This window comes from Pinus tabuliformis, chromosome 1_2 (assembly GCF_031772625.1).
Source record: "Pinus tabuliformis cultivar Carrire ecotype Pingquan chromosome 1_2, CPIR1, whole genome shotgun sequence".
Classification (NCBI taxonomy): Eukaryota; Viridiplantae; Streptophyta; class Pinopsida; order Pinales; family Pinaceae; genus Pinus; species Pinus tabuliformis.
In genome coordinates this window covers 380,522,975-380,547,979 of record NC_142298.1, presented here as the reverse complement: position 1 = coordinate 380,547,979, position 25,005 = coordinate 380,522,975, and the positions used below count along the sequence as shown (strand labels likewise).

Genomic DNA, 25,005 nt, shown 5'->3' with positions numbered 1-25,005 from the left:
AAATGCCAGTCACTAAAGCAGATTGATGTCCAGACTTTCAAAAAATAAAATAAAATTGCAGATTGAGCTGTAAAGATTTGTTTTGTTTGAATGTTTGTAACATTTAATGTTCAAATAGAGCCAATCCTGAAGTGATCACTGGAATCAAGGCAATATCCGACACTCATATTCATGCAAATTTATCTATTGGGAGAACAGCAGTCAATTCTCTATAACTTGTGCAGGAACATGCAAACAAGAACCCTAGTTGATCCTTTGAATGTATTTTACATTATTTCTTATTCTGTTGTAGGTTCCAGCAAAACGTGTTATACCAGTTCCTAAACCAAATTTTCAAGTGGTAGCAATGCCAGACTTGATTATTGCATATGGCTTTTATATAAACCAAAGATGTTGCCATTCCATGTGAATACACATTTGCATAGAACATAGTTGCAGATATCCAATAATTTGCCATAGATATGTACACATTTCTCTTTGAAAATATTTGCATTTAAGTATACATGAATTGGCTTTGCAGATGGGCGTTGCTAGAACGGTCAGGACTACAACTTGCTGCAGTTGGACTTTTCTGTTTGTCATTTCTCTTCCTTCCTGTGGCAAGAGGGTCAATCCTTTTACGCCTTATAGACATTCCATTTGAACATGCAACAAAGTACCATGTGTGGCTGGGTCATGTTACAATGGCACTCTTCACTGCACACGGTCTTTGTTATCTCATAGCATGGGGACTAGAAGGCCGCTTCCTACATGAGGTGGGTCAATTATTCTCCTCTGAATGTCTTTTGTTTGATTTATTTTATGACCGGTTACTGGAAAACATTTAAGCGTTGAAACTTGAGCAGTTTTAACAAATTTTCAATTAAAAAGATATTTCTTACATTTTAGATTATGGATGTGTTAAGAGAACTACGGTCAATGAAAATTAAATGGGTAGCTTTTCTTAAGATTTTTACTTTTAATTTTTTCTCTTTTACTTTTCAGTTTGATTTTTTATTAGTGTGATATGTTTAAAAATTATTATATTTTTATTTTAAATTTTATTTATTAAATATAAAAAAAAAAATACAAATTTTTAAATATATGAAATTTATATTATAAATTCAAATAATATAAATAATATAAAAAATTAAGAGAAGAATACCCCACATATATATATATATATATATATTATTTTTTAATTATTAATTTAAAAATTTTCAATATTTTAATTTGTACATAAATTTGATTTTTTTAAATATGATATTGAGTTGATTTATATTTTTTTTTATATTTGTATCATTTTTTTGGGATGCAACAAGTATTATTTCATCTAAGTTTGACTTGCAGCAATAATAATTAACATATTTTTGAATCATTGAATGGGATTAATACAAATTCAATAAGGCGGAATCATACATCAACTTCACCATTTGTGTACTTTTCTTATTACATAGTTTATTTATGATTTGGAGATTATTTGATCCTTATCTATAGCTTAAAAAAATGTTTAGTTTGTTAGTTGTGGTAGAAGAAGTATTAAAGTTGATATAGGAGGCTTGACATGCATGAATGCCAACTAACCTTAAATCACTCTAAACTTTTCCCAATGTACAATATTCCAAGCAATTGACAAGAGACCTTTTTTGTATTTAGGTTTACCCTAACAAATCTTACAATGGGTCTTTTTCAATTTGAATTAGTTCAACCCAACAAATATGGTTAGCTTACTTGCTAGTGAAATATCACTATTATTAGCATCTTCACTCCACATTTACTACAATATAATACCACATATCTTTAGAAAAACAATTAATACCAATGGGATTTTGATTCCCAAAAAGAATCCAGACTTGATTAAGTCCATCACTTTGGAGGGATTGTGCTATAGAGAAGTTCAACCTTTTTGTCCAAGTATGATCCTGTATATTACATAAGCCAACTTTAGCAGGCATCATTGTAACATTCTTGCTATGTTATGGATGCATTTATAGCTTGTTGCATAGTTTCAATGTTGTGAGCAATCATGCTTACCTAGATTTTAGTGGTAATAGGACTCTATCTCACTACCTAGATACACAAATGCACTCAACTTAGCTTAGCACAGGCATAATGAAATGGATGGAAAAAACGTGAATGGTTACAAATGGAGGTGAAATAATCATAATGGATTGTTGCCTCTTTTATGTATTTCTCTTTATCTTCTTAACACTTGTACATTAATGTAGTGGTACATATGAATATACAAGATGTGAAATGCTTCATTCAGTTTCCTTTGTTGGTTGGATGGTTGATATCTTAAAGAGCTCATTGGTTCCTCATTCTACACAATGAGGGCTATGCTAGTATGAAATTTGAAAGAAGGCGGGGGGGGGGGCATTAGACTAGTGTTGTTCCAGAGCTTAAATAAAATTGGAGAAGTGACTATAGGGTTTCAATAGCAAAAAGGACAGGTGGTAGAATCATTTTATGAGAATTTGGGATTTTTTTTTCAAATTTCTGAAGAAACACTATTGGTTGTTGATGGTAACTTGGTATGGGAATAAATTTGTGGATCTGATGCAAAATATGAAGTGCCAAGTTCTCTCCTAAATCTACAGTAAAATTCATTTTTCTTATGATGTAGCAATTGTGAGATCTTCTTTATCTCAGTTTTATTGCTAGTTTAGTATACCAGCAGTGAAGTAGTATCTCTTAGGGTAAACCATCTGCGACAGCTAAGGCCTTATAGTTAGAAATCAGGTGTAGTGAAGGTTAGGCATGGATTCTGAAATTTCTCTGTTAATTGGTCCCTTGAGGATTATGGGCACATAATTAGCTAGCCAGGAATGTGTCCAAGGGTCTTCCTATGACAAGCTAAATCAACTATATGACAAGAGTTGATCTTGATGGGTATGTCATTTATTTATAGTTGAACTACAAAAATATAATTATCTGCATGATGATACCATGATACTATGTCATGTATGATGACATTAAAGGAGCACTTGAAGAATAATATGAAGTTGTAGTGAGCTATTGATCCCTGCGCAACAGACTCTAGTTATTGCAGCTTCGTGGTTAATGGAGAATTTCAAGCCTGAAGTGTTGATTTCCGGTAGCATTGGATGTGCTCTAAGCCTCAAATTTTGCAGGGAGGCTAGGACACATGTATTCCGCAATACCCAGAAATCGTTTTGGGAAACTCCACCCAGAGACAATTTTATTAAAATAATTAATTATTTTTAATGGATGCCTAAGCCTAAACTTAGGAAGTTAAAATAATTAAAGGATATTAATCAAAATGAGGGTGAAACTTCTAGAAGAAGAGGAGATCGAGTCCAAATGATCTGAGCCATTGATTAGAATCTAATATGGGTCATTGATTACTCAACTGGAGGATTATAAGATGGACTTCGATGGAATTTGGAAAGGACATCGGAGAGAGATAAAGAGATCGAATTTCTTAGAGAGGGAAGCGCAACAGTTGCTTGAGAGAATATCGAAGTGATTTCTTGTAGTGAGGGCCAGAGATAGTTCTGGTTGGAGAGTTTCGTTATCTGGGAATACATCACAAAGGAGGTAGAGAGAGATCTAGAAGAGGCAGCGCAGAGACCACACTGGGCAATGTAAGGTCGAGTAGAGGCAACGTAGAGCTTTAGAGGGAGTCTAAAATTCAACTGGGAAATCAAGTTCCAAAGCCAAAAGCCGGGGTGTGAGGCCGGAGAGCCAGAGGAACAAAGCTGCAGACAATAGGAGATCCGGGAAGAGGTGACGTAGATCCCCAAGTGGTTGACACAGAACTATGTAGGATGACGCAGTAGCTGCGCAGAGCCAACGTGGTGCCAACCATTTAGGGCATGGATCAATGTCGGATCACCAATGATAGTGTGAGGTATTTCTCAGTAATCTTCTGCCAGTCAAATTCTCTGTATTGGATAGCCAGTAAGGCATCCAAAGATCGTATCAGAAAACTATTGGTTAATAATACAAACCCTCAGTTGTTGCACCGATTTTCTCGCATTGGGTTTTTCCGGGGACATTTGTCCAAAAACAACGGTGTCACTTGTGTGTGTTATTTATTTCTTGCTCAGATTATTGTTTCCACATTTAATTTAATTTGTGAAGGATACAATGAATTAGTTTCGGTATTTGTTGTAGGATGCAATAAATAATTTGTTCAGTAATTTAACAAATAGAATATACTTAATCACTTGTTGCAGTAGAAATTTGGATCTTCCAAATTTTCACATGGTATCAGAGGGCGGGTGAAGAAAGAGAATAGAGCTAGAAGAGCCCAGCGCTGAAGAGAAGGAGAGAAGTTGAAGTGATGCATAGGCAGCAAATCGAATCCCTAGAGGGATTGCGCAGTCCAGGCCAGGAGGGAAAATTTTTCATGGGAAAATCTCTCTCTGCGTGAGTCAAAAGAGAGAAAGATTTCCAGATCGAAGTTTGCATGTGTCAGAGGGAGCAGTGTAGAGCAATTTTCTGGTGAGACACACTTTTCTACAGTAGTTATTGGGGCAGAAGAGTGCCAGAAGGAAGGAGACAAGGTTGAGGAAATTTCTTCCTCAGAGAATGATCTAGGTGGATATTAGTGGCCACCCACCAATTCCACTTGGACCCCCACCATTGTTTCTTTCAGTTTATCAGTTTCCTTAATTGTAGCACAATTTACTATTTTTAGCATTTTTTCAGGTCCTAAACTTCCGGAGCCATTTTGAGGCCCTAAACGACGTTTTTTTGGAAATCTACTACTATTGTTTTTTTTATAAAATCATATTTTCCGTCGTAGTCCTCGAAGAGATCTTTCCAACTGGGTATCATGCATGTCAAACAGAGATAATATGACCAAGTCACGACCCCAAGAAGTTGGTTGTCCAACTAACCCCAACAAGGCCCATAAACTCTTGGTGTTATATATCCTCGGGTTAGGGTTTTGGTTGTTTAGGGTTTGCTCTTATTGTTCAATAATAAAAAGGCCCTTGAGCCTTATTGTAAAGCAGTTCAGAGGCATGTAGCCACCACATCTCTTCTTAGAGATAAGCTACCATCACCCGAGCTAGTTTATTTGTTTGTAAGCATATTTCAGTATTTTACATTAATGAAATGAAGTATTATTTTTTTTGCATCTCTGTATTTATGGTTATGTCTGTAATTTGTTGTGTTCTTGTTTAAATCTAAATTAGTGGTATCAGAGTGGTCTGCTCTTTCTCTGTTTTTCTTTGCATGTCCCCAACAAGGTCAGGATATAAGGAGTTAGGGCTTGAACTGGTCGAACCTTTGCAAGACCAACCTCGCAAATCCTGACGGCCTCCCATGGCGAATGAAAATAAAGACGAGGGGGCTGGAGATCCTATCAAAATATTGCTCGAAGAGGCCCTTGAGAGACAAAGGAACACAATGATGGACAACTTTGCCCAGATCCTTCAGCGGCTACCAAGGGGCGACACATCTACTTCCAGCAGTTACTCTGGAAGCACCACACCATTTAAGGTACAAGTTAACTTTGACATTCCCATATTTGAGGGTCATATAGATGCAAATGCTGTAGATAAATGGTTAAATCTGCTAGAAGGGTATTTTTCTGTTCATGATTTTTCTCGGTGGGAAAAGATTACTTTCGCTCTCCTCAAAGCCGCCCCCCACGTCAAGGATTGGTGGGAAACCTATTGCGAGTAGAAGGATGAAAGTACGACCTCATTGTTTTCAGCCGCACCCACTTGGAATTCATTCCGAGATGCCATTAAGTACTACCCTTTCGGAAGCTATGGGGATAAATACATGCGACAAGGAAGGGACCAAGACGTGCCAGAGTTTACCAATATTTTTCATACCCTTCGTACAAAGTTGGGTATCATGGATTCTGAGCAGCATCTGGTACTCAAATATCGTGACTGCCTACACAGGTACATCCAGGACGAGATGGAGTTCTTGAACATCTCCTCGCTCGGCACGACGTACCGATACACTGTCAAGATTGGGCAAAAGTTTAAACAGAAAAAGAGAGACTTTGGATCTATGAATCCGAATCAAGGGAAAGGTGCCTCCAAACCATAGAACAAAGGACAAAGCCAAGGCAGGGTGGCCCAGGACAACCCACCAAATCCGCAAGCAAAGAACAACACCACGAAGCTGAAGAAGGACACGGGAAAGTGGTGTGAGTTCCATAAGAGATCCACTCACAACACGAGTGAGTGTCAGGCTAAGCAGTCATCGGTGGCCGAGCTAAAGGCTTTGGAATCAGATGCGTGTTCTGACTCCAAGTCAAAACCCGACAAGGTGAATGACAAAGGGAAGCAGATTATCAATGCGGAGCCCAACACCACCGTCGCCACCATGAATATCCAGAAGGAGGAACTCGAAGATCCAGAGGAGGAGGAGTGCCTTTTCCACTCCCAGATGTGGGTAAAGGGTTTCGCGTTGCAATTCATTGTTGATAGCGGGAGCCAAAAGAACCTCATTTCGGCAGAGGTCGTGAAGCGGCTAGGCTTATCGACCACAACACATCCCCAACTGTACACCATTGGGTGGCTTCACCAAGGATGGGATCTTCGTGTGAGGCAGCAATGTCACCTTCCATACAACATCAAGCCCTTCACGGGTGAGGTATTATGTGACGTTGCTCCCCTTGATGTTTGTGATGTATTATTAGACCAACCATACTTGTGGAAGCGACATGTTGTGTATGAGTCAAGGCCTTGTGTTGTTATTATTACTTTGGGAAATAAGTTGTATAGGATACCGGAGGTAGCACCACCTACCGCCATCTCTTTGGTGACTACAAAACAATGCAGTAAGCTCATTTCAAAAATCGGAATTTTTTTTTTCCTGATGATACACCCTCAAGGAAAGAAGAAGACAGTGGCCACAACCTCCAAACAGGGCCCCTCCGCACGACAACAACAGATGGACAAGGTCGTGGAGGAGTACGAGGACATCTTCACCTCCCTCGTAGGGGTGCCTCTGCACTGCCAGGTCAAGCACTCCATCGATCTGACCCCAGGTGCATCGCTGCCCAATGGACCAATCTATCAATGCTCCGTTCTAGACAACGACAAAATCAAGAGGTATATTCAGGAGCTGTTGCAGAAAGGTCACATCCAACCGAGTTCATCGCCCTGTGGGAGCTCGATCGTGTTGGTACAGAAGAAGGATGGGACTTGGAGACTCTGTATTGACTATCGAGCGCTGAACAAGATCACTGTCCGGAATAGGTACTCGATCCCATGGATTGATGACCTTCTGGACCAACTGAAGGGGGGAAAATATTTCAACAAGATCGACTTGAAGTCAGGATATCACCAGGTACCAATCGAACCCTCTGATGTGTGGAAGACTGCCTTCAAAGCCAAGGAGGGCCTTTTCGAATGGTTGGTTATGCCTTTCGAGTTGACGAATGCTCCTGCAACCTTCATGAGGCTGATGGATGACATCTTGCAGCCATTCACCAACTCATTTGTAGTGGTATACTTGGATGACATCCTAATCTTCAGCCAGATTTGGGAAGAGCACCTCCACCACATCCGACAGGTTCTCCAAACACTGCGACAACACAAGCTATGTGCCAATTTGGAGAAATGCACTTTTAGCATGACCCAAGTTCAGTATCTAGGATACATTATTGATGAACAGGGGGTGCATGTGGATCCAACCAAGATCCAAGTCATTCGGGATTGGCCATCTCCAACCACTCTGACAGAGCTCCGCAGCTTTCTGGGTCTTGCCAATTTCTACCGCAGGTTTGTGTTGGGATTCTCTCATATCACTTGGCCCTTGAGTCAAGTCACCAAGGGAGGAGTGAAAACAAAATTATTTTGGTTTGAATCTCAACAGAAGGCATTCACAAAGTTGAAACATCGCTTCTTATCGGCACCAGTGCTCGCATTATCAGACTTGCAACAACCATTTGAGATCGAGACAGATGCCTATGACTATGCTATTGGGGTAGTCCTTACTCAACATGAGCATCCAATGGCATATCACAGTGAGACAATTTTAGACACAATTCAGAAGTATCCCACTTATGAGAAAGAGATGTATTCCATTGCACAGGCCTACCGACAATGGAAGCGTTACATTTTGGGGAAGGAAACAGTCATCCACACAGACCACTGGCCCCTGCAGTTCATATATACGCAAGGGAAGTTGCAGAATGATCGCCATCAGAAGTGGTCCACATAACTGCAACAATTCCATTTGAATATCAAGTATAAGAAGGGCAGCACCAATAATGTTGCAGATTGCCTCAGTCGACCACAGATCATGGAGTTAACCACCGTGCTCAACTCTTGTGGGCACGAGACTTCTAATTGGCCACTTCTCTACAAAAGCGACCCAAAATTCAGCCACACATACCAGACGCTCTTGGAGGGTCAGCATGTTCCATATTTTCACCTACAGGATGCTTGTTATGCCACCTGGGTCACCTTTGTGTTCCTTCAAGCGAGTGTGTCAAGATGATTTGGGAAGCGCGCTATAGTTGGGCTGCTAGGAATTTCCAGGTCGAGAAAATGGTGGCAGTACTGCAGAAGTATTTCTATGGGCCGAATCTTCGACAGGATGGCAGGAAGTGCAGAAGTATTTCTATGGACCGAATCTTCGACAGGATGGCAGGAAGTACATTAGATCTTGCACTGCCTGCACCATTTCCAAACCGACCATCAAGAAACAAGGCCTCTATACTCTGTTTCCTACCCCTAGTCGACCTTGGGAATCCATCTCCATGGATTACATGTCGGGCCTTCCTTCCACTAAGCATGGAAATGACTGTGTTTTTGTGGTTGTCAACAGGATGATCGTACACATTATGCACATGTACAACTCAAAGCATCCACTCATATGGGATGAGAGCCTCCCCTATGTTCATCATAGCTATAATCGGGCTCTCCACAGCTCGACTGGCCATATCCCTTTTCAGGTGGGCTTTGGATTCCGACCACTATGTCCCATTGATGTGGCCATGCCATTTGCAGCTACTCAGGTAGATTCGGCTCATGTCCAGTTTGAAACTGATAAGGCAAACAACTTCATTGAGCACATCCAACATATCCGCCAGCAGGTCCACGACATTCTGGAGAAATCAAATGCCAAGTACAAGTAGTGACATGATCAACATCGGGTGCCACACAAGTTTCAGGTGGGCGACAAAGTCTCGTTGCATTTGCAAAAGGGACGCCTTATCGGAGCTTATCGGGAACTCAAACCACTCCAATATGGTCCTTACACGATTACCAAGGCTGTGAGAGATAATGCATTTGAGCTCATCATTCCCCCATTCCTTGGCCTGCACCTAGTGTTCAATGTGGACCGCCTTCGGCCATACTTTCCACCATTACTAGACACATCTGACATTACAGAACAACTCACACCAACAGGGTTAAATCCAAATTGCATGGAACAAGATGCAACTGGTGGATCATGGACACGCATATCAAGCACACTCGCCAGCAGAAGATCCAACTGTGTCGAGTTTTCAAAGCATACCAACTCTTTCACCAGGGACCAAGTTCAACAAAAGTTTCCTCATCTCATGGAGGAACTCAATGCAATGGGGACCATTGCTTCCTAAGGGAGGAGGAATGATCCAGGTGGATATCGGTGGCCACCCACCAATTCCACTTGGACCCCCACCATTGTTTCTTTTAGTTTTTCATTTTCCTTAATTGTAGCACAATTTACTATTTTTAGCAATTTTCCTAAACTTCTAGAGCTGTTTTGAGGCCCTAAACGAAGTTTTTTTTGGAAATCTACCGCCAGCGATATGATAATAAAAATAATTTTTTCTGTCATTTTCCTCGGAGATATCTTTCCAACAGGGTATCATGTGTGTTAAACGGAGATAATATGACCAAGTCACGACCCCGGGAAGTTGGTTATCCAACTAATCCCAACAGGGCCCATAAACTCTTGGTGCTACATCTCCTCAGGTTAGGGTTTTGGCTGTTTAGGGTTTGCTCTTATTGTTCAATAATAAAAAGGCCCTTGAGCCTCATTGTAACGCAGTTCAGAGGCATGTATCTACCACATCTCTTCTCAGAGATAAGCTACCATTGCCCGAGCTAGTTTATTTCCGCTTCTGTTTGTAAGCATATTTCAGTATTTTACATTAATGAAATGAAGTAATATTTCTGTTGCATCTCTGTATTGATGGTTATGTCTTTAATTTTTTTCATTCTTATTTAAATCCGGATTAGAGAATTTCTAGCCAAGGAATTTGATTTCTCTACTGTTGAGCAACAACTGAGAGGAGCATATCTACTAACTCCAACATGGAGTGTGTACGCTAGCCTAGTGTTGCGCAGAGGAGAGAGGAGGCATTTCGACATTTCGTTGGTAGAGATGGAAGCTAATGGGTTGGGAGATCAGGATCATTTGGATGGTGCATCCAACGATGTGATCTGGAAGGCAAGGATCTCATGTCTTATGGATGAGCACAATCTCAAAACCTATGTCAACAGTTTGGTAGTTGTACTCGCGGATCCAAATCCACTCAAAATTACAAGGGTGAGATGGCAAAGGCCAAGCGGTTGATCCTTGATGGAGCGAGAGATCATGTAGTCTGTCACATTGTCGGCAAGGATACTACCCAATAGATGTGGGAAGCATCTATGCTATACAAAGGATCTTCTGCGCAACGAAAGATGTACTTGGACCAGAAGATGAGATCCGCACAGATGCAAAAGGGGGAACGCATTGATCCGTTCCTGACAAAGCTTCCGGAAATTCGAGATTCATTGGTAGTTGTGGGATCAACACCTCATCTTACCAAGATGGTAAGGCTAGCCCTGAATTCAATCTCAGAAGAATGGCAAGTGTTTGTCCAGAGTATCTTGGGCAGAGAGAGATTGCCGAATTGGGAAGGAATATGGGCCACTCTTTAGCAGGAAGAGATGGGTAGAGACTTAGTAAAGTGAAAACTGGATAACAGTAGTAGTTGTGGGACGAAGCCCAAGGAGGAGGAATAAAATGCAACCCTTGCATCCAAGGGGCAGCAAGAACAATGGGGGCAGAAGAAGGACGTCTCGAAGATCAAGTGCTTCCAATGTGGTGAATTTGGTCACTACACTACACAATATCCTCTCAAGAAGAAGGAAAAGGACGAGAAGCATGATCCGAAGGCTACATCCACAAATATCTAGGAGGAGGAGTTTGCCATGGTTGCCTAGATACCTCCAAGGGAGAGGTGCGGTGTTCTACTATTGTAGTTCGAAAGAATTGCAGATGGGCAGGATCCTTGAGGAGTCCACCTCTCGGATCAATACCTTGCTACGGGAACACAAATCAGAAGTAGCCAGATGGACTAGTGTTAGTTGGTGCAGAGGAGTTTCAAAGTGATAGTTGTAGTGGCCAGGAGCACCAGAGACCGAGCAGAGTTGGCAGCAATGCAGTTGGCACAATGTAGAGTCAGCAGCAATGTAGAGGCTTCAGAGGGTCAATGCAAAGACTAGCATCAGCCAAAACTCCAGCAATAGATGCATCATGCTGAACACATGTTCAATAATTTTGGATGTTTTTCTGTTGCTAATGCAGTAACAACATCAATTGGAGAAGGTTGCATTGCAGATGTAGTGTTGACAGTGGCAGTGCCAACAGCAGCACAAATGTATAACTTATGAGGGTTGCAATACAGATGCAGTGTTGGGAGTGGTAGGGTCAACAACATTACAGATGTAGCATTTGTGCAGTAGTCGGTGGACAGTGATGTTAGACATCAGTAGCGCAGAGGGGTATGTTACAAAGTTCGGGTGATGCTTCAACATGTTGCATTACTAAAGCACATTCCTCGTTAAGAGGGAGTGTTGAATTATGGTAGCATCGGATGTGATCTAAGCCTAAAAATTTGCAGGGAGGCTAGGACACATGTATTCCACAATTCCCAAAAATCGTTTTGGGAAATTCCACCTGGAGACAGTTTTATTAAAATAATTAATTATTTTTAATGGATGCCTAAGTCTATATGTAGGAAATTAAAATAATTAAAGGTTATTAATCAAACTAAGGATGAAACTTCTAGAAGAAGACGGAGATCGAGTCCAAATGATCTGAGCCATTGATTAGAATCTAAGTCACCTGACACGTGGATTCAGGATTCAACGGATACGACGATTCGAGTGTCGGATTCGGACACGTTGACCCCCTGGAACAAGACATGTTCGGATATATATATATATATATATATATTGAAAATTAGATATTTCTTACACAAATTCTCATTCATGATACAAATTCATTGATTTCAAACATAGATCTTCATCTAGATGTAAGTTTTATGGTTTACAAAGTAAGTTAGTAACATTATGGCATGCATAGTACATACAAAATTCAAATAAAATTGTAATGTCACATAAATGATAAATCATAAATTCTGAATTCATAATACATATTCAATTCATCAATGATCCAATAGGAGAAAGACAAGATAGTAAGATAAAGACACTGATAGCTGTAGTTTCCTCATTAAGTCATCAAAATCAAAATGTGTTACATAGGTAGTGCAATGCCAATGGAAAATAGAAATAGAAAATACAAAACAACTACAAGTATAGAAGCCTCAAGGCAGTAGGTAGCTCATGACTCATGAGTCATCAATCCTCATAGTCATCATCAAAATCAACATCATTGTCGTCGTCATCATGGTCACCACTGCTCTCCTCTATTGCATCCTCCTCCCCTCTATCCAACGTCATCTCTACATCTACTGGTGTGGAGTATGACCCCTCTATAGTATCACTATCATCAAATCTAACAAGCTCTAGCACTGGATCATTGAGATCCATGTTGACCAATGCCAACTCAACACTATTGTCGAGACCCATATCATCAGGAAAGACATCCCACATATTTGTCTTTCGCTTCAACCACTCTTCCCTCTGCCTGTAAATAAGACGAAGGTTGGTGTGCACATACACCATTGTCTCTGCCTTGGAATGCTCAAGCCTGCTCTTCTTAACACTATACAGATTTCCATATGTGCTCCAATTCCTCTCGCAACAACAGGATGAAGTCACCTGAGAGAGGAGCCTCATGGCTAACTTTTGTAGAGGAGTTCTTGTTGCCCCATGATTTTTCCACCAAGAACAGGGCTTCTTAGCCCCCCTATCTTTAATCAGAGCATATCCTGCAAATCGACAAATGCCAGTGTAAAACTCTGCAAAGGCATCCTCCAATTCATCAAGTAATGTTCTATCCTAAAAGACTCGTCTGAATGCATCTTTCCTCCCTTGTGAGATTTCACCATCCATGTGAGGAGGGAATCTGCGGGAAGTTCCACCATTCAGCCACTCATGGTTGTAGTATTTTAGGTTAAATGAATGAGCCAAACAATGTAAAGGTGTGCAATTCTTGTCCCATCTGCTAACAAGAATATCCTGTATAGTTCCACAGAAGGCCTCTAGTGATGTCTCATACTTGGGGCACTCACTCTCTAAAATAATGCTCCTCACAGACTCAATCATGGAATCCCATCCCTCATAAATCTCTCCTAGGATGGGTTGGTGTGTATCTACAAATCGAAGCAAAGAAATGATAGGGTCCATGATCTGAATAAGTCGATCTACCCTCTCCCACCAAGCATCATCTAGCACTGTGTCCTTCACTCTTTTAGAGTCTACTTGATCTGTCTTTCTCCAAAAAGACCAAAACTTTGAAATAACCATGACCCCAAGAGTGGTCTTGACCTCCCTCAACCTCTTCAACATGATCAATGAAGAAGCAAACCGTGTATCCGCAATCTTCAACAGTGATAGATTGTTGTACTCCTTGTAGATAGTGAGGGCATTTGTATGATTTTGTACAAAGTTACAGATATTTCGTGCATCCTCAATAATGTTACCAATCCAAATCACATTAGAAGCAATGGATTTCAGTGCTAAGTTCAATGAATGGACAATGCAAGGTGTCCAAAACACTTGTGGATATTTAACTTCCACAATCATGCCTGCAGCCTTGCAAACAGGTGCATTATCTATAATTATTTGCACACAAGAATCAACACCTACATCTTCAATAACTTTAATAAACAACTCACCCATATATTTTGCATCCTTGTATTCTCCAAGTGTATCCACTGCTTTCAAGAAAATTGGACCATTCAAGGAAGACACCATGAAATTGATGAGTGGGTGCCATGTTGGATTTGTCCATCCATAAAAAACAATGCTAATCCCAGATGTTGGCCATGATGGTTTAATAGGCTCAAGCATTTTTTGCACCTCTTTTTTTGCCTTCGTCAACAATGTGGTTCTAAGTTTCTCTGAAACAGGAGGCATATACCCTAATGGAGCCCCTTGAGTTAGAGCTCGGTACATCTCAATAAATAAAGGTGAGCGTGCAACATTAAAGGATATGAAGTTTTGATAGACAAAAAAGGCAATGGTGAGATCAAGCTCTTCCCATTTCTCCTTTTTAAAAATCTTGTCCATTGGACCAAGTGAAATTGCCTTCATTTTTGTTGTTTGTCCCCCACTAGAACTCTCAAATGGGAATTTGTTGCTGCCTTTCCTCAAAAATGGATGGGGGTCATCATTCTTGGTTTTTTACTTTTATTTTGAAGCCACATTTTCCATACCAACGTTGAACTCTCTTTCCATTTCTTTCCTCTTTTGTAAAGGAACTTTTGTACACGCTCCAACTCCACAACCTGGTAAAGCCAACAAATGGTCTTTCACATGGAAATATGTACTTGTGAAAGTACTGTGGAAAAATTTTCATCTCTAGTTCACATTGCCTCCTCCCTTCACCTTGTTGCTTGGCCCTTGCTCTCTTGTGACATATTTCCACAAGGGATATTTCTCAATGTTACATCGAGGAGAAATTCTTTCCTCAACATTACTAGCAACACACGGAATACTTGCAGCAGACTCTGATGAAATTAGGGGAGGAGGGGCATCTCCAATGGGGACATTCTTCCCCTTCCTTTCCCCCTTCCCTTCTGCCCTTGATTGAGCCATGAATACTATAAAAAAATAAACCAGAAATGCACAAATTTGTAAAATAAATGCATATGCAAACTACTGTAATACAAATGCAAAAAAATAGAGAGGAAGTGCACTTACCTTTTGCTTGAATCTCCTTGAATATGCTCCCACACCCTTTGCTCCTTTCTCCAAACCCCTCACAACAAACCCACAATAAAAGAGAGAAGAGAAAATGAATAAAAAGAATAACAACTCGCCTTTTTGAGGTCACAAGGGTGACTTTTTTCGGATTCATGTGCAGAAATTGGGACACGATCTAGATTCAATCGTGTCCTAATTTGCAGACACGAATTGGCACGAATCGTGTTCGATTTGCCGGATTCGGGACACGTCAGCCTATTTCAACGAATCCGTTTTCATAGATTAGAATCTAATCTGGGTCGCTGATTACTCAACTGGAGGATTATAAGAAGGACTTTGATGGGCATTTGGAAAGGATATTGGAGAGAGATCAAGAGATCGAATTTCTCATAGAGGGTAGCATAGCTGTTGCTAGAGAGAAGATCAAAGAGATTTCTTGCAATGAGGGATAGGGATAGTTTCGGTTGGAGAGTTTCCTGATTCGAGAATACATCACAGAGGAGGTAGAGAGAGATCCAGAAGAGGCAGCGTAGAGGCCATGTTGGGAAACATAGGGCATTACATAGGTAGTGTAGAGCCTTAGAGGGAGTCTGAAATTCAGCTGGGAAGTTGAGTTCCAAAGCCATAAGCTAGGGTGTGAGGCCCAAGAGCCAGAGGAATGAAGCTCCAGACAACAGGAGATTCGGGAAGAGGTGACGTAGATCCCCAGAGAGGTTGACGCAGAAATACGTAAGTTGACGCAGAGCTAGCGTAGGAGGGCTAGCCATCTAGGACCTGGATCAGTGTCGAATCACCAGTGATAGTGTGAGGTATTTCTCATTAATCTTTTGTCAATTAGATTCTCTATATTGGATAGCCAGTAATGCATCCAAAGATTGTATTCAGAAAACTACTTCTTAATAATACAAACCCTCAACTGTTGCACCAGTTTTCCCACATTGGGTTTTTCCGGGGACAATGGTCCAAAAAAAATGGTGTCACTTGTGTGTGTTATTTCTTTCTTGCTCGGATTCTTGTTTCCACATTTAATTTAATTAGTTTCAATATTTGTTGTAGAATGCAGTCAATATTATCGGAACCGACCCGGTCATAGAACATAAAAACCTTGTGGACTGGGAACCGGTCGAAACTAGACCGGAGCCCAAAAAAAAATATATATATAAATATAAATAAATAAAAAATAAAAAATAAAAATAAAAATAAATAAATAAATATATATATATATATTAAAGAAAAACAAATATATTCATGTACATCCATATGAATCCAAACAATTTATACACAAATATGCAAAAATTCTCATTTATATAGCAAGTAATAGTGCATATAACCAAAATAGCACTTAATGAAAAACATCGTTGAACCAAAAATGTTACAAACATCAAGAAGTGATCTCTAAAAGGCCTTTATAGTCCAAAATAACATGCTAGATCATAATATTATACTACATCCTACAATGCTACAAGCTACAGTTATAGCAAATCAATGATCAAATCATCAATCATCATTAGAATCATCATACTATTCCTCCTCCTCCTCCTCTTCCTCCTCATCCTCATCTAAAGAATGGGTAGCATCCGAGTCTGCAATGGGATCACGTCTTGATTCTCCTGGCCTTGAAGCTACTATTGGTGCTTCTGATATATCTGCCTCTGAATCTTGTGGAGGTGGGTCCAAGTCCAACCAAGAAAGATCTTCACTATCAAATGTTGCCGGTTGACTCTCCACAACCCATTCTAATGTTAGATCAAAGTCACCCAAGACAATGTAGCTTGTTTTAGGGGTTTTATTCAGCAATTGATTGTGCCTCAACCTAAGGTTTTACTGAACAAAAACCATGTCATTCAACTGCTTTTACTCCAAACGGTTCCTCTTCTTAGTGTGTATGCGCTCAAACACACTCCAATTCCGCTCACAACCTGAAGCACTACATATTTGACTCAAAATTCTAATTGCAAATTTTTGCAATTGAGGGCATTCACTACTAAATCGTTGCCACCAATAGGCTACAAAAATAGTGGACGGAAAAAAAGTATTACCAGATGAATTTGAAAGTTGAAATCAAATGAGTAAATTATTAATATAAGAATTTGCAAATTTTAACAGTTTTTACCTAGGGGACTCTTTGGTACTAAGATTCTCACTAAAATTCAAGAGCTTGTTATGAATTTGATCTTGAGTCTTGGAATCTGGGACCATGTGCTCAATGCATTTATACAATTCCCCTAAAACCTCCCCATCAGCCCCAAAATTTGTAGTGTAATGGTACCTTCAAAATTCAGAAAACAAAAACATATTAATCAAGTCAACAAAACTAAAAGCTAAAAGCAAAAGTTAAAACTTATAACTTATAAGCAATGAGAATTGAAATCCAAAATTACATACCTTGGATTTAAGTAGTAGTCGGTTGCATGTAAAGGTCTATGGAGTTGTTTGTTCCATCTTTCATCAATGATTCTCCATAGAGGAATGTACTTTTGTCTTTTATCCCCATATGCTACCTTTATTTGTTCCTTGGCCTGATCCATGGCCTCATAAACAAAACCCATAGCAGATTTATCACTATCCACCATCCACAAAACTCTGACAAGAGGCTCACTAAATAGCACAATCTCCTCTGCCTTTGACCAAAATCTTTTGTCAAATACTTGGTCAACCATCTGTTTCCCTTCTGCCTTTTTGCTCCACTGAGATGAATTTCATTCATCACATGAAAACATCTTCCTCAAGTTTGCTTTTTGTTGAACAAGGGATTGCAACGAAAGAATTTGGTTGCAAATTGTGTGATGGTTGATAGAACAAGCTCTTTACCCCCTATGTGCTTTCTCATAAGGTTCAAAACCCATGAGTGGTCCTAGATGTACCTGGTTATGGATTTTGTGTATTCCACACACTTCTTCACTCACTCAATTTTGCCAATATGCTCAAGCATGAGGTCCAAACAATGGGTTGCACATGGAGACCACCAAATGGTGGGGTGTTTTTCCTCCAACATATTTCCTATTGCAACATAGTTAGAGGTGTTATCTGTGATAACTTGTACAACATTTTCATCCCCTGCTTCCATAACTACTTCATCCAAAAGACGAAATAGAAACTATGCATCTTTCACCTGCTTAGATGCATCAATAGATTTGAGAAACATAGTACCTTTTGGAAAAGAAATTAAGAAATTTAGTATGGTGCGAGATCTACCATTAGCCCATCCATTAGACATAATTGTGCATCATGTTTTGGTCCATGATTGTTTGAACTCTGTAAGGTACTCTTCTATTCTTTGGGCCTCATTTTGTAAAAGTGGTCCCCTGATATCATGAAAGCTAGGGCCTTTGAAGCCTGCTCCACATGAAGCTATAGCATCAATCATGGGCTGATAATATACAGAATTAGTAGCATTAAAATGTATGTTTGCATAATACCACCATCTAGCAATGCATTCATATGACACCTCCTGCTCTATTTTCTTCCATTTAGCATCAAGCATTCGTTGAGAACTAGGGGTGGTGCGGGGTACAAAGAAGGAGTCAATCCCTTTACGGGTTGTTTTCCTCTTCAAGTTTAAACCACTTGAACTACCCTCTCCAACTTTAGAAGGGAAACTAGAGGATTCTTCAAAACTGGGCACATATGCTTCAAAATCAGGGTCACTAAACATGGCATCATCCTTTTGACTTTTGGCTATATCTTTTTTAAGTCTTTTGTTTTTCCCCTTCTCTTCATTGTAGGATTCAATTAAACTTTGCATCTTTGCTTTGAGATCATCAGAAACATTTTCACAAGGTTTTACTTGCCCTCTCCAATGTGCTAGGTGTTCTTTGATTCTATGGATCCCCCCACCCTTAACTTTTTTCCCACAATAGTTGCAGACTTTTACCCCTTGTTCATTTAAATGACAGTGAACCCAAGCTGGATCATTCTTGTTTTTGGGGGCCATGGGGAAGAATAGAAAAATCTGCATAGAAAACCCTATGGTTTTTAGAATTTTATGACATATTTTTTCTAGAGAAAAATAAAAGAGGAGTAGAAACAATGAAATACCTGGAGAAGATCTATAAATTTTGAGAAGAGAAGAAGCTCCAACCAAGGTGAAAATAAACTCTTCAATCAGCTCCAAAATCTCCTTCAGAAATTTGCCAACAAAATCTCTCAAAATAACCTTGCAAATTACAATAATTTTTGAGAAAAAAAATAGAAGAAATTTGAAATTTTGAATTCTGCATAAAAAAAACCGGGGTTTTAAAATTTTAAGAGAAGAAAAAAATAGGTTTTTGAAGAAAAATAGAACATTAATGGTTGAAAAAAATACATTTTATTTCGTTCTTAATTTGATAAAGAAAATAAGCTCCAAACTCCTCCAAAGTCAACTCTAGAGCAGCCCCTACAAATCTGCATAAAAACACTAAGGTGTTTAATTTTTATAAGAAAAAAATGGCTGATTTTTAGAAAATAAAAGGGCTGAAATTGATTTGATTTACCCTCTAAATATTTTGGAGAAAATCAGCTCCAAAATCAGCTATGTAGCAACCCAAAAATAAATAAATAAATCTTCCATCAGCTGCAAAAACCACTGAAGAAAACCCAAAAATCTCTAGGAAAAAATAAATCTTTGAAGTAGCTCAAAAATATTCCAACCCAACAACTCTCCAAGATTCCAATCAACTCTTCAAATCTACAAAAAATCTCCCTCGGAACAACCCTGCAAAAAACTCTCCAAATTCTCCTCATTGAACTTAGCTCAAGAAATGCAAGATACTCGAATGAATAGTGTGAGTAGAATAGAGGGGGTGGGGGTGTTTAAATAGCTTTGGGGGGTGTGGGTTTAGGGGGTGGCGCGCTAGATTAGGTTTAGAAATTAGGAAAACTAATAAAAAAAACAACAACAACAAAACGTTTTTTTACTGCTTGGCCGCGCGGCAGTGGGACCTGCAGTCTGGCGAAACCGGTCCAGACCGGTTTTGCCTTCAAACCGATCGGACCGGCCAGTTTTGCTAGAACCGATTTGGTTCCGATAACATTGGATGCAGTAAATAATTTTTTCAGTGATTTAACAAATAGAAGATACTTAATTAGTTGCTGCAATAGAAATTTGGGTCGTCCAAATTTTCACATGGAGAGATTAGCAGATTATAAAGGGAGTCCTTACATCTTAGATTTTTAATTAGCACATGAAGGGTATATCTTTTGTAGTGAAGTGTTGTTGCAGTTGACCTGTTCTAATGTTCCAACAACAAGTTAATCAATAGGAAACTAGGAAATATTGTTTCCACTCATAAACTTAGGGGGATTTGTAGCAAAAGCATCCCCAAAGTGGATTACTTTGAAGGTTTCATCATCAAGCAACATTAATTTACAGATCTCATAAAAATGGAATGCATTTGAAGTAGAGTTCTCTACCCTAAGTATATATAGGGTAACCCTTGACATAACTATAAAAGCTTAAACGCATATTATTGGAGGACCTTCAAATTTGAAGGAGAACGCAGAAACTTGTGTCTAATGCATATGCTTGGTACCTAAGTGAAGATTTTTATAACAACCATTGACCTATTCTCAACTATATCTTCATATAAATATGCATTGTGAGGAATTTGTTAAATCAACTCGAGTGGATCTCTCAACAGTGAACACATTCCTTGAATATTGGATCTGAAATAGATATTGTTATGGTCAAAATTGTTGACATTTATTTAGAATATTGTTGACTCTTAACATGTTTAAATTACTCAATCAATGGAACAATCCTGAAGCCACATGGAAGCAAGAACATCTAGAAATTTATTAAGGCTTAACTACCTTACATGCACATTTTCCTAGCGTGCTTGCTTTATTTGATGTATCTAGGGTTTTCTTTAAGGATTAGGCACTTGGATCTATGCTATGGCCCATAGTTTGAGATCCTTTGAGATTATTTTCACCTTGAGGGATGAGATGGATGGTCTCTTGGAGAGAAGGACCTAGCTCTCTTTTCCTTGTTTGGAATATATTGCATTTACCACATGTGTTGGCTCACTAGCCAAAGTGAATGCTCCCTTCAATGAAAGTTTTATCAAGGTTGCATAAATGTGCTATTTAAAATATTATGAGGTCCTTGGTTTGATCCCCTCAATTAAATTATTTCCATGTTAGCATAAGGCAGGTGCACCTAGTGGTTATAGTGGTAGTGAATGGAATCAACCCCATGTCATGCAAGTATGAGATTGCCCCAATTGTCAATTACACTAGTCATGAAAAAAATAATAACATGACCTAATAATTATGTTTAAAACTAGGCTATATACATGCCAAAATATCAAGACTGAATGATTGAAAACAATAAACTGAGCTAGCTCCTAAATGCCTCTCTATGGAATAAGTTTTCAGCAATTGTTGAAGGCATTCATGTTGCCAAATGTTGTAGCTGTGGGGTAGCACGACCATGCATGTTTCACCATTTCTTATATCGATATCTTCATCATTAGTATCACTCTTCTTTCCTTTCCTCTTGTATAGCTTTACCCTCTACCTTGATCATCTAGGGACATCAGTCGATATCACCCAATTTTGATCAAACTGCCTAGTTTAAGCCTTAAAATATGCTAGAAAATGATTAACATGCTTGATCAATAATTTTGGTTTTAGTAAAAGGTACATTTTAGCTAAGGCTATGAGAAAGGAGTTCAATAAGAAACACTACCAACACTAGGGTACATATAGGGCTTGGTGCTCTTGATTAAATTCCAATCAAATTGTAATATCCCTAATTTTGTGAGCATGGAAATCACTAAGGAGTTTTGCCTGATTTTGGTGATATTAATAAAAAAGGGGGCAAATATTATTTTATTAGAGAAAGGCAACCAATATTATTTTATTAGAGAATGACGACAAATTATTTTATTGGATAATTGTAAAAAATATTATTTTATTGGAGATGGTGGAAAATATTGTTTTATTAGAAAGGGTGGCAAAAAGTTGTTAGTGTAAAGTGGGCCCCACCAATAAAATAACTTTGAAAAGGAATCAAGAAGCTTGAGGAGACTCAATTAAATTTTATAAAAGGAGGGTGGACTCAATTGCTATTCATTTTAATTCTATCTGATCATTTCTCATTGTAATTGAATAGAAACTCAAGTGAGTTCAGATGGATGGTTTCAAGCAAAATCCTCACCCTAGTATCAGTGGATCTCTTACCACCCTAGCTAGTCTCTTTCTTCTTCAAAGGAGAACAGTGCCACCCTAGTTGGTTTATTTTCCAGTTTTTATTTATGAGGATCTAACGAAGCTTGTTTGTAGAGAAACTTCAGTTTGGTGGAGCTATTTTGTCATTGCGGGAAAGGAGGTTCTCTCAGGACAATCAATTCTCAAGGGGCCAATTTATGTTCTTCCATAAAGGGCCGAATACCCAGTGACTGAAGGGATGAATTTTGGATCTAATTGCCAAGTCTGAGTTTTCTATGTACAAGTGTTGAGCATCATTATGGTTATTTGAGTGAAGTTTCCAGTCAAAAAGGAGTTTCCCTTCACTTCCATATGCCAAATCACTCTTCTTGTTGGGCCAAGTTCTCTCAAATAATGGGATTAAGCATTCTTAAGAATATTCTCGGAAAGGTTCCAGTCAAATAGGGGCATATTCCTCTCATCTTTGGTGACCAACCATTCTCTGATTTCTGAGTCAAATTCTGGTTGCAAAGGGCCGAGTTTACTTCCTTGGGGGGGAGGGCATAGAAAATCTTATTCACAGTTGGCTAAGCGTACCTCATGAGAACTTGAGTTTAATGGGGACATATTCCTTTGTTGGAGACTATCATTTTTCTAGGACCAACAGTGTCATTTGTTGCTGAGCATGGGGTTGGAATGTCTTGTTCAAGCCCGAATAAACTCCACAATTAAAGAGCACAACGAAAGAGCATCGTATTAATGATAAAATCACTTATTTATACATGTGCAATCTAGGTACAATACAATTGTGTCTCGATAACTTATTAACTGTAAAAACAGAATATGAAACTAATTACATATTGTAAAATAACAATCCTGAAGGATTAGTTAACATTCCCCCCCTTAATTTGAAGGGACATCTGACATGCTGAGTAACATTCTGAACTTTTCAAACTTTTCACATCCCAGAGCATTTGTAAATATGTCTGTGATCTGCTCTGAAGTAGGAAAATGTATCAGATGAATAACTTTGGCCTCTACATAATGTTGAATCAAGTTATATTTGGTGTTAATATGCTTGCTTCGATCATGAAACTTGGTATTCCTAGCCAACTGAATTGCAAAAGAGTTGTCAATAAGTAGTGGAGTTGAAGACTTTTGTTTCTCCTGCAAATCTTCAAGTATTTTATGAAGCCAAATGATTTCTTTTGTATCTTGAGTTGCCACAACATATTCGATTTTGGTGGTAGAATCAACAGGAACAAATTGCTTGCGTGATCTCCAACTAATGGTTGTTGATCCAAGACTGATCAAATAACAAGAAGTAGAGACTCCATTCTCCTTATCTCCATCAAAATCAAAATCTGAATGCTAGTAAGATGGAAATCTGCAACTTTGAAATATTTGATGCCATATGTTTTAGTGCCTTTCAAATACTTGAGCACTCGCTTTACTGCATTCCAATGACCTTCACATGGCTGATGCATGAACCCGGAAAGCATCCCTACAACAAAAGCTATGTCAGGTCGAGTAGTAGTTAGAAAATTCAAACTTCCAACAAGTTTCTTGTACTTTGTTGGATCGTCAAATGTACTTCCTTCATAAGAAGCAAGCTTCAAATTCTACTCCATAGGAGTAGCGAGATGATTACAATCCTACATCCCAAATCTATCCAATATTCTTTTTCTGATAAATGAAAATGTATTTGGGTTTTTTATCAACTTCAATCCCTAAATAATAATGTAATAAACCCAAATTTGTCATGTAAAAAAATTTCATCAACTCTCTTTTGATGGACGCTATATAGTCATCATTATTTCCTCTAATCATCAAATCATATACATACAAAACCAGATATACAACTGACTTTCCAATATTCTTAACAAAAAGAGTTGCATCATCCAGATCAAATAACTTATAATTCAAGTTGAGAAGTTGTTCAGTTAATTTTCCATACCATGCACGAGATGCTTGCTTCAGTCCATACAAAGCCTTAACCAATTTACATACCTTTTTCTCTTTTCCTTTGATAGAAAAACCTTCGGGTTGAAACATATAAATATCCTCCTTCAAATCGCCATTCAAAAAGGATGTTTTAATATCCATATGGTGTATCTTCCAACTATTGTGAGATGCAAGAGAAAACAAAGTTCTAATCGTGCCTCATTTTCCTATAGGACAAAATGTCTCTGTGTAGTCAACAGGAACAAATTGCTTGCGTGATCTCCAACTAATGGTTGTTGATCCAAGACTGATCAAATAACAAGAAGTAGAGACTCCATTCTCCTTATCTCCATCAAAATCAAAATCTGAATGCTAGTAAGATGGAAATCTGCAACTTTGAAATATTTGATGCCATATGTTTTAGTGCCTTTCAAATACTTGAGCACTCGCTTTACTGCATTCCAATGACCTTCACATGGCTGATGCATGAACCCGGAAAGCATCCCTACAACAAAAGCTATGTCAGGTCGAGTAGTAGTTAGAAAATTCAAACTTCCAACAAGTTTCTTGTACTTTGTTGGATCGTCAAATGTACTTCCTTCATAAGAAGCAAGCTTCAAATTCTACTCCATAGGAGTAGCGAGATGATTACAATCCTACATCCCAAATCTGTCCAATATACTTTTTCTGATAAATGAAAATGTATTTGGGTTTTTTAACAACTTCAATCCCTAAATAATAATGTAATAAACCCAAATTTGTCATGTAAAAAAATTTCATCAACTCTCTTTTGATGGACGCTATATAGTCATCATTATTTCCTCTAATCATCAAATCATATACATACAAAACCAGATATACAACTGACTTTCCAATATTCTTAACAAAAAGAGTTGCATCATCCAGATCA

General features: G+C 38.8%; 1 protein-coding gene across 1 annotated transcript in view; it reads left to right on the top strand.

The window, feature by feature from the left end:
- Positions 1–25,005, top strand: part of LOC149205963 (ferric reduction oxidase 6-like) — a 251,167-nt gene that overhangs the window by 121,643 nt on the left and 104,519 nt on the right. Inside the window, exon 4 of the mRNA XM_089395232.1 lies at positions 521–755. Coding sequence (XP_089251358.1) covers positions 521–755 — 235 coding nt within the window. The remainder of the gene's footprint in view (positions 1–520; positions 756–25,005) is intronic.